Source organism: Vanellus vanellus (assembly GCF_965231255.1).
Source record: "Vanellus vanellus genome assembly, contig: HAP1_SCAFFOLD_35, whole genome shotgun sequence".
NCBI lineage: Eukaryota > Metazoa > Chordata > Aves > Charadriiformes > Charadriidae > Vanellus > Vanellus vanellus.
Window position 1 is genome coordinate 1,841,260 of NW_028128889.1, and position 10,497 is coordinate 1,851,756.

General features: G+C 49.6%; 1 protein-coding gene and 1 pseudogene across 2 annotated transcripts; one reads left to right on the forward strand and one right to left on the reverse strand.

Moving 5' to 3' along the window:
* Positions 1 to 6,413: 6,413 nt before the first annotated feature.
* On the reverse strand, positions 6,414 to 7,365 carry LOC309683950 (olfactory receptor 6M1-like; annotated as a pseudogene). Its single transcript has one exon. The product of its transcript is annotated as an olfactory receptor 6M1-like (transcript).
* Positions 7,366 to 9,222: 1,857 nt separating this feature from the next.
* Positions 9,223 to 10,161, forward strand: LOC309683951 (olfactory receptor 14J1-like; the record flags this gene model as incomplete). The annotated part of the gene is made up of 1 exon (XM_082499921.1): positions 9,223 to 10,161. One exon carries the CDS (start codon positions 9,223 to 9,225, stop codon positions 10,159 to 10,161), a length of 939 nt encoding a protein of 312 aa, XP_082356047.1.
* Positions 10,162 to 10,497: the final 336 nt, after the last annotated feature.

Below are 10,497 nucleotides of genomic sequence, written 5' to 3' on the forward strand. Positions count from 1 at the left end.
AGTGACAAGTTAGGACAGACACTTCTGAACAGAACTTGTTCCATTTGTCACAGTGAAGTGCCCCAAATGTCCTCTGTCATTCCAGGATGACATTTGTGCAGGTAGACAGGAACCAGGATTGATCGCAGGTTAGAACTACCTTCAATATAAAAGAGCTTTTCCCCATTATTACTCCCAATTCCCCTGGCGGCATAAAAGATATGTGGGTTGGGTTTCTTTTATTTTTTATTTTTGCTCTTGTTACCGCAGTCCCACACAAGGAGTCATTTTTGAAGAAAAAAATCCCTGGGAGGCAACAGCACATACCCTTAACCGCAGAAGGAGGAGAGCCGGTCTCTCCATCCGTCCTGCGCTCAGCTGCTTTTTGCTTGCACCTCTTTGCTCTGGAGAGTGATCTCATGAAGAGTAGAGGATTCCAGTTTCAAAGTGTAGATCTTCAGCCTCCCCTTCCCAGTGAAGAGCTGTGAGCTTGTGGATGCCCAGAAGATGGGGTATCCTTTAATGGAGAGTCAGCTTTATCCCCACCCCATGGACAGCATTGCCGAGAGACTCACAGGTGAGGAGGGGGCTTGGGCACCATGGACACATCAGCATGGCAAGACATTCAGGGGCAGTTGCTGAGCTGCTGCTGAAGCCCCATCCCAAATAACCTGAAAAGCAGAGCAGCAGCAACAGCAGGGATGGGTGGAGAAGCAAGGAGAAACGGCCCAATGGTTCTGCCAATGCCGGCAAGGCCAGGGAGGGACAGAGGGGTGCTCAGGAGAGGCAGTCCTGTACCTCTGACGGTGCTGCAAGGAAGCCCTGCTCTGGAGAACACCCTTATCCTCCTCTACACTGCAGTGGCAGTGCCCTGCAGCCCGAGACTTACCGCGCAGAGTGCTGTGAAGCTTTCTCCCACAGTGAGCTCTCAGCTGTCCTCCCACTCCCAACTGCCTTTAAGCTCTCTCTGCATTGCTCATCTCATCGTTGCACCTGAAGCTGTTCCCTCAGCCCTGCAGCGCTTTGCAGAGGAGCTGCTCCTGGGCAGAGCTGTCTCTCTGCTGCAGCACCAACTCACCAAGAGCTCCCTCTGTCCCAAGAGCCCGGCCCAGCTCAGCAGCAGAGCACCAGCCCGAGGCATTTTAATGACCCCTCTGGTGGGTTTGAGACACAGTCCATGCACATCAGACGATGAGAGGAATTTGAAGAAATCTCTCAAGAAGCCACACTCGGATGAAATCTGCAAAACCAACACTTTCTTGGAGTGTTAATGGGTCCCACTGAGGACAAATTGGAGCACAACACTGGAGTCAATAATGACAGATAGGGAAAGGAAAATTAAAGGTGGGTCTGATGCTGAGGAAACCTGAATGTGTTACATTGAGCCAAAGAGCCACGCTCTGACCTGCAGCCCCTGGGAAAGGAGATTTTGTCCCTCACCCCTTGCTCAGGGCTCTTCCTGGGGCAGTGTGATATGGGCACACACAATGCCTAGGGCAGGAGTGTGGCATGACTCTTTGTGTAAAAGGTTAAAGTACCTTCTGGTAGGCCTTGGTGGCAAAGACAGTAGCCATAGCCATGGTGAAGAAGAGATCATGTCTGGTGGGAGCTTTCAGTGCCCCCTTCTTTCTTTGAAGGCACTCAATTGTCTTTCATTTTCACCTCAATATCTCACTGCCCTTACTGATATCTCTCCATCCTCCCTGGCTGGTCCTTGAAAGACAAAGCCATGGGCTGGTCCAGCCTCCCTCTGGGTGCCTGATTGTTCCACAGCACTGCCCTTGCAGTGACATTTCCTTCTCTTCTAGTGTCAACCTCCCAAGCCACACGTTGTGGCATTCTTCCTCTCTCCTGCTTTTTGACCACTATGAAGAAAAGCTCCACCATCTCTGAAACCACCCTTCAAGCAGTCACAGCTTGTGCCTGTGATGCTCTGAGCCTCCACTACACCAGGCTGAAGGACCCCAAGTCCCTCAGCCTCCCCAAATGGGGCATGTGCTTGAGGCCATGAATCCCGTATTGGCAGACCTCCTCTGGACACTCTCCATTCCTCCCCTCTTGTCGAGAACAGGAAGCCCCAAAGAGGGCCACACTAGTCCAGAGGTGGCCACACAAGGTTTGAGTGAAGTGGGATGACAGCTCCCCTGATGTGGGTGACCCACACTCCTCCCAAGGCAGCTCCACATGCAGCTGGCCCTGTTCATGGTGAGCATGCCCTACTGGCTCCTCTGGCGTCCCTCGTGGTGCCCAGGCCCTTCTCCTCAGGGTGCCTACTCAGCCAGGCAGGTCCCAGGCTGCCCTCATCTACAGGATTATTCCTCCCACTGATGCAGTACTGGCCTCTTCTCCATGTAAAATTTCACAAGGTTTCTTGTTTTCACAAGATTCCTTTCCTGAGACTAAGAGATCATTCCTTGCCCAAGGTGGAGACATCCCTTACCCACAACGGATCCTGAGTAAGTGACAGCATGCTGAATTAATACTCTGACACACTGCGAATCCATATAGCTACCCACATACCATTAATGTTGTAAGAATAATTCCATTAGACATGAACCGTTGACCAAGTCTTGAGACTATGATGGGATACAGCCAGACCTAGGCTTCAAAAAGGAGTTTAGAAGGCAAGGGGGCCACACTGAACCTCATTACTCAACAGAAGGGTCAGAGAATCATAGAATTGCCAAGGTTGGAAGTGACCTTTAAGATCGTCAAGTCCAACCATCAAACTAACACTGACAAAAACACCATTAAACCATGTCCCTAAGCGCAACGTCTATCCATCTTTTAAATACCTGCAGGGATGGCGATTCCACCACTTCCCTGGGCATCGTGTTCCACAGAATGACAACCCTTTCTGTGAAGACATTTTTCATAATCTCCAATATAAACCTTCCCTGACGCAACTTGAGGCCACTTGCTCTTCTCCTATCACTTGTTACTAGTGAGAAGAGACGGACCCCCACCTTGCTACAACCTCCTTCCAGGCAGTTGTAGAGAGTGATAAAGCCTCCTCCAAGCTCCTTTTCTCCAGGCTGAACAACCCCAGTTCCCTCAGCTGCTCCTCATAAGACCTGTTCTCCAGACCCTTCACCAGCTTCACTGCCCTTCTCTGGATATGCTCCAGCACCTCAATGTCTTTCCTGTAGCGAGGGGCCCAAAAGTGAACACAGTACTTGAGGTGGGGCCTCACCAGTGCCGAGTACAGGGGAACAATCACTGCCCTGCTCACCAAAATACTCCTGATAGAGGCCAGAACACGATTGGCCACCTGGGCCCACTGCTGGCTGATATTCAGCTGGCTGTTGTCCAACACCCTCAGGTCCTTTCCTGCCAGGCAGCTTTCCAGCCACTCTGCCCCAAGCCTGTAGCGCTGCATGGGGTTGGTGTGACCCAAGTGCAGGACCAAGCACGTGGCAATCTCATACCATTGGCCTCAGTCCATGGACCCAGCCTGTCCAGATCCCTCTGTAGACCCTTCCTGCCTTCAATCAGATCAACACTCCTGCTGAACTTGGTGTCGTCCGCACATTTTCTGAGGGTGTACTCAATCCCCTCGTCCTGGTTGTTTATAAAGATATTAAAGAGGACTGGCCTCAGTGCTGAGCTCCTGCGGACACAACTTGTGACCGACCGCCACCTGGATTGTGAGAGAGTTTTCCTGGAGATCTCACAGTCAGCAGCACTAAAAGGCAGCAGAGCTTCCTAGAACAGCATCTTCCAGGCTTGGTGTGGTTGCTTAACCTTGGCTGGCTGCCAGGTGCCCACCAAGCCACTCTATCACTCTTCCTCAGCAGGACAGCGGGAAAAATAAGATGAAAAACTTCTGACTCTAGATAAAAGCAGTTTAATAATGAAAAAAAAAAGGCCCCATGTGGAAGCAAAGGAACCAACCAAACAAAAGATTTATTCTCTACTTCCCATCAGCAGGTGATGTCCAACCACTTCCTGGCAAGTATGACCTCGGTTGCTTTAGAAACCCCTCCTCCTACTTTCTCTTCTCTTTTATTGCTAGGTGTGATGTTATATGGTATGGAATGTCTCTGTGGTCAGTTTGGGTCAGCTGTCCTGGCTATGTCCCCTCCCAACCTCTTGACCACCCCCAGCCTACGGGCCTGTGTTTGCAGTGGGGTTTGGAGACACAGCCTTGCTGCTGTGTGAGCACTGCTCAGCAGTAGCCAAAACATCGGTGTGTTATTAACACCATTCTAGCGACAAATACAACAGTAGGACGGCACTGTGAGGGCTGCTATGGGCAAAGGTAACTCCACCCCGGCCAGACCTCCCTCTTCCTAATCACTGGGTTGATCTCCCGCCTTAGCTGCCCTGCAGGCCGCCATCCCCAGGCCTGTCCTGCTCGCCTTGCTCAGGTACGGTGGGGCCAGGCCCTGGCTGGGGAGGCACCACCTGCGTTGCCAGCCATGGTCTCGCCATTGGCTCCCAGCTCGCCTTCCTTTGGAGAGCAGCCCAGCTCTTGCTGCTCCCTGTCAGGGGAAGAATGTCTTCTGACCAAGTGTCAACATTCTTAAGAGAAAACCTGCACCTGACCTCATAATCTGGCCTCACTTCTCATTCTCCAGGAAGAAAATACCCACAACAGTATTTAGGAAGTATAACTCATCCCACTTAATGTGGACAACTGAAATCACTCTAGAAGCATCGGTTTCCTTTTACGGACCATCTTCTTTCCTCCAGGTGAACACATGCTCCCCTGGGCCAATGGAAAAAAAAAAAAGAATTAGAAAAAGGGTGACTCATCAGAGGTACTCTGCACAGATGAACCCAAAAGCAATGGATTGCCCTCAGGAAGTCTCCCTGCATTGATCACAGCAGAAGCGTAGAACAGTTCAGACTTTGCAACTGTCTCCACGGTGTATAAAGTTACCTGAAACTAACCGTATCCCCTCCGTTCTCGAGCTATGTGCAGGTATCACTTCTGTTTCTCCTCCCCCTCACAACTGCCTTCCTGGCTCTGCAAACAGGGCTCAACGCGCACTCACCCAGAATAAATCATCAGGAGCTTGCCTTCATACAATGACTGGATAAAACAAAGACATGTATAAGAACGTTCACATTTTCCTCTGTGTGCCACTGGGAGTTGGATCTCATTAGGGTTTCCTGTGCTGGCCCAAGAGTCACACTGCTCTCTGCTCACACAGCGTTCTTGAAGAACAATATACAGCTCCAGAAGCGGCTGATAGGTGTTGTCTCTGCAATCTGCTTGCAGCACAGTGTAGGCCTCGGCAGGTAACTTACTGTTCTCTCATGTCTCAGCTCCGGACACGGAGAAAAGGCCTGAAATTGCTGTGTTTCCAAAAATTCAAAGTCCAAAGTTCCTGGTGTTTGGATACTTAGTTTCTCATACCCCCAGCACACACCACAATAGGAATACAGAGATATTAATGTGGATTTTCTCTGCCTCATTTCAGCTGTCAGATCATCAAGTCTAAATTAAGGTCAAACCTTAGTTCTGAACTTAACCTATGTTAAGATCTAAGATCACATTTAGCTTCTAAATTGGACATCTGGTCTGAGGCCCTTGTCTGTGTTCAGTGGAGAGACATCTCTCAAGTGGTGAGCATGTAGTCACCCACCTCAGGACACGATGAATCACAAATGGGAAACATTTCTCTTCCCGTAAGGAGCAGAAGGCACCAAGAGGATCGGCTCAGAGAAGGTGATTTGGGAGGGATTCATCTCAGATAGTTGTTAATGTCTCCTACAGAAGCCATTTGCAATAAGTCAGTTTCATAAATCAAAAGAAAGAGGAACTTGGATGGTAAAATGTTTATCAAGTGCTTTTAGATCATTGGAAAGACATCTCTGGTGCAGGTTGGATGGGGATTGATTTGAGCAACCTGTTCTAGTGGGAGGTGTCCCTGCCCATGGCAGGGGGGTTGGAACTAGATGATCTTTAAGGTCCTTTCCAACCCAAGCCATTCTATGACTCTGTGATGCCAGAAGGTCTTCTTATGATGGTATGTTGCAGTACAGAACCTGTTGTGATATTCATATCAAGAAATTTTACACTGCATCAGAATCATGTGATTCTACAGGGGGTCTACAGGAGAGCTGAGGAAGGACTTTTTTCAAGGGCATGTAGTGATAGGACCAGAGGGAATGGCTTCAAACTGGAAGAAGGAAGATTTAGATTAGATATTAGGAAGAAATTTTTCACTTTTGCATGGGAAGGCACTGGAACAGGTTGTCCAGAGAAGCTGTGGAAACTCCATCACTGGAGATGTTTAAGGCCAGGCTGGTTGGGCTTTTGGACAACCTGGTCTAGTGGGAGGTGGCCCTGTCTATGGCAGGGGGGTTGGAACTCGATGATATTTAAGGTCCCTTCCAACCTAAACCATTCTATGATTCTATGAATCATGTGTTTGCCCTCCCCACACCTTTCTCCCTTCCACATACACTTAAAACATCTCTTCTTAGACAGAAAAGAAGATTTCTTGTTTCCTGAAGATTATCACACTTCTCTTCAAGCACACCATGGGACCATCTTTCATCTGCTGGTTCCTCAGGCTGGAAATAAAGGGTCTCATCAAAGAAGTTATGACTGTTTTGAGAAGGGACACTGCCCTGTTATAGAAAATGTGGTGATGTGAAGGCTGGACATGCAGGAAGATGCAGCTACTGTAGCCCAAGATGACAAGGATGAAGGGAGAGAAACATGCAGAGAATGCCTTTTGCCATGAGGAAGCTGACTACAACCAAAGTATGGTACTAATGATGTACAGGTAGGACCTTGCTGTCATGCCCAGGGAGCCAAGGAGAATGATGCATGAGGCTCTGAAGGTGATCAGCTCAATAATCTGAGTTTCTGCACAGGACACCTTGATCAAAAGCACACTGTCCTAGAGGAAGTGCTCAATACTCTGCAGAAGGGCAGCCGGGGAACCGGGACAGTGGAGACACGGATGGCCAGGAAGCCTGCAGTCCACAAGCCCACCTTTAGGGCTGAAGGTAAAGCTGACTGTTTGTGAGCACAGGCTGCTGAAGAGGGTGGCATATAGCATCATAAGGGTCCTAGGACATGACAACCAGAAGCACAAACTCGGTGCAGCCCAGAAGGCAGAGGAAGTAGCATTGAGGTAAGCAGCCTGCGTAGGAGATGGCTTTGCTCCCTATCAGCAAGTTTCCGATGGCTTTGGCTGGGATGGATGTCGTGATGAAGTTCTCCACACCAGAGAGTTTATAGAGGAAAGAATACATGGGCCTGTGGAGGTCTCCTTCAGCAAGAATGAGGGAAATGATCAGCAGGTTTCCCACTAACATGACCAGGTACGAAGGCAGGAGAGAGAATGCCATTGGGCGCTCCTGATGGCAGAGGGATGGGAAGCCCAAGAGGGGGAACTCTGTGAGAGTCGTGTGGTTCAACATTTTTTAACAATTTTTTAAAGAACCACACAACTTTGTAAAACTTTTCAAAGATTGTTAACAAGCCCCCAGGGAGGCTTTGGCAGTAATGGCTCTCAGAGGGACCCATTAACACTCCAAGAAACTTTGGAGTTAACATCTGACTTCTACTTCTTGAGAGGTTTCTTCAGCTTCCTCTGTGTCTGAGGTTCATGGACTCAGCACCAAAATCACCAGAGAGGTCATTAAAATGCCTTGGGCTGCTCCTCTGCCGCTAAACTGGCCCAGGCTCCTGGGAGGGAGGAGGCTCATGGCAAGTGGGCATGCTGCAGAGAGACAGCTCTGCCCAGGAGGAGCTCCTCTGTAAAGCACAGCAGGGCAGGGTCCGAGGGCAGACGAGTGAGGCAGAGAGGGGTTAAAGGCAGTTGGGAGCGGGAGGACACTGAGAGCTCACAGAGAGAGAAATCTCCACAGCCCCTGACACGGTAAGTCTCTGGCTGCGGGCAATGCAGCCGCAGCTCCTGCAGGGATCTCCTACAGCTGCCATAGCCCAAAACCTACGGGATCTCGCTGCAGCGTAGAGGAGGAGGACGTGCTCCAGAGCTGGGATCCTCTGCTGCACCATCAGAGGGAATGGGCACGATGGCTGCCTTCTCCTGGGGACGGCGTCAGGGCTGTGAAGGTGTGTGTGCAGGCACAGGTGCCCAGGGCTGTCCTTCTCAGCAGGGTCCCTGCACCCCAGGGGACCGTGTGCCAGGGCAGGGACTCTGCCGCCTGCCAGGGTCAGCACTCAGCCTGTCCAGGGAGCGCCCCACAGCCTGTGGCAGAAGCTGTGGGTTGAAGGGTTGACCCCCGGCAGGGCAGGGCAGGGTCCTTCTGCTGTGGAGAGGCTGCTGCATGGGTCAGGTTGGCTCACAGCTCCACATCACCCCAAGGTGTTTCACAGGGGTCTTCTCCAGAAGCCCGTCAAGACAAGGGCTACCTGGGAGTTGTCCTGGTTTCAGCTGGGATAGAGTTAATTTTCTTCCTAGAAGCTGTTGTGGTTCGTATTTGGTATGAGAATAATGTTGATAACACATTTTGTTTTATTTGTTGCTCAGTAATGCTCATAGTAAGTGAAGGACTTTTTCATCTTCCAATAGAAACTGAGAGGGACCACAGGCAGGACAAGCTGGGCAAAGGAACGTTCCATACCATCATGCTCAGTACATAAGTGGTGGGTTGGCGGGGAGCAGGAATCTGTGATTACTGCTTGGGATGGGCATTGGGTGGTAAGCACGTGTATTGTGTCACTTTTGGTTTTCGTATATACTTTTACCATTATTCTTTTCTTTTCCATTACTGTTATTTTTAACTGTCTTTGTCTCAACCCATGAGGTTTCTTCTCCCTACCCTTCTGGGGAGGGGAGTAGGGGCTGGGGAGGAAGGTAGTGTACTCCAGTGTTGCCTTATCCCCCCAGGGCTGAGGAGGGAACTGGCTCTGTTCACATCACTACAGTTTTAAGACATCCAGGACTTTCCTTGAGGTTTTCCTGCAGGAATATGCTGAGCAGCTCCACACTTCATTACAAGTAGATGACAGATGATGTAATGAGTGAATTTCAGAAGCTGTCACGCCCTTTTCCAAATCCCCACTGCTGTGGAGCAGGGATGACTCCTTGGCAGCCCACAAGCAGCTCCCAAGCCCACAACTTGGACAGCACAAACCAGAGCTCCAACACGGGAGATTCAAAAAGTCCTTAGAAAAAAGGAGAGACGCGGTGTGTGTTTTCAGGGGTTGAGGATTTGAAGGGCAGGGAATGGGAAGAGATTTGCTCAGAGCTGCCCTGAGTTGTGAGTGTGCTTTCTCAGTCAGCAGTACCTCGTGAATCAAGGCATCAGATGTCCAACGGCAGCTCCATCACCCAGTTCCTCCTGCTGGCATTCGCAGACACACGGGAGCTGCAGCTCTTGCACTTCTGGCTTTTCCTGGGCATCTACCTGGCTGCCCTCCTGGGCAACGGCCTCATCATCACTGCCATCGCCTGTGACCACCGCCTCCACACCCCCATGTACTTCTTCCTCCTCAACCTCTCCATCCTCGACCTGGGCTGCATCTCCACCACTGTCCCCAAAGCCATGGCCAATTCCCTCTGGGACACCAGGGCCATCTCCTATGGGGGATGTGCTGCACAGGTCTTTCTCTTTGTATTTTTGATCTCATCAGAATATTATGTTTTGACTGTCATGGCTTATGACCGCTACGTGGCCATCTGCAAACCTCTGCACTATGGGACCCTCCTGGGCAGCAGAGCTTGTGTCCACATGGCAGCAGCTGCCTGGGGCAGTGGGTTTCTCAATGCTCTGCTGCACACTGCCAACACGTTTACAATACCTCTCTGCCACGGCATTGCCTTGGACCAGTTCTTCTGTGAAATCCCCCAGATCCTCCGACTCTCCTGCTCAGACTCAGACTATCTCAGGGAACTAAGGCTTCTTCTGTTTAGCACCTTTTTTACTTTTGCATTTTTTCTTTTCATTGTGCTCTCCTATGTGCAGATCTTCAGGGTGGTGCTGAGGATGCCCTCAGAGCAGGGACGGCACAAAGCCTTTTCCACGTGCCTCCCTCACCTGGCCGTGGTCTCCCTGTTTATCAGTACTACTATGGTTGCTTACCTGAAGCCCCCCTCCATTTCCTCCTCAACCCTGGATTTAGTGGTGTCATTTCTGTACTCAGTGGTGCCTCCAGCAGTGAACCCCCTCATCTACAGCATGAGGAACCAGGAGCTCAAGTATGCCCTGAGGAAACTATTGCCATATACTCTATTTCAGCATCAATGAGATAACTGTCTGTCTCCTATGACTCCCAGCATATTCACAGAATACAGCAGGATGATCTCTTGTTCATAAGCTTCTCTTTTTCTTTCTTTCTTTCTTTCTTTCTTTCTTTCTATTTCTTTCTTTCTATTTCTTTTTCTTTTTCATTTTCTATCTTTTGTATTTCGTTTTTTCTTTTTCTTTTTCTTTTTCTTTTTCTTTTTCTTTTTCTTTTTCTTTTTCTTTTTCTTTTTCTTTTTCTTTTTCTTTTTCTTTTTCTTTTTCTTTTTCTTTTTCTTTTTCTTTTTCTTTTTCTTTTTTTTTTCTTTTTCTTTTTTCTTGTCTTTCTTTTCCTTTATT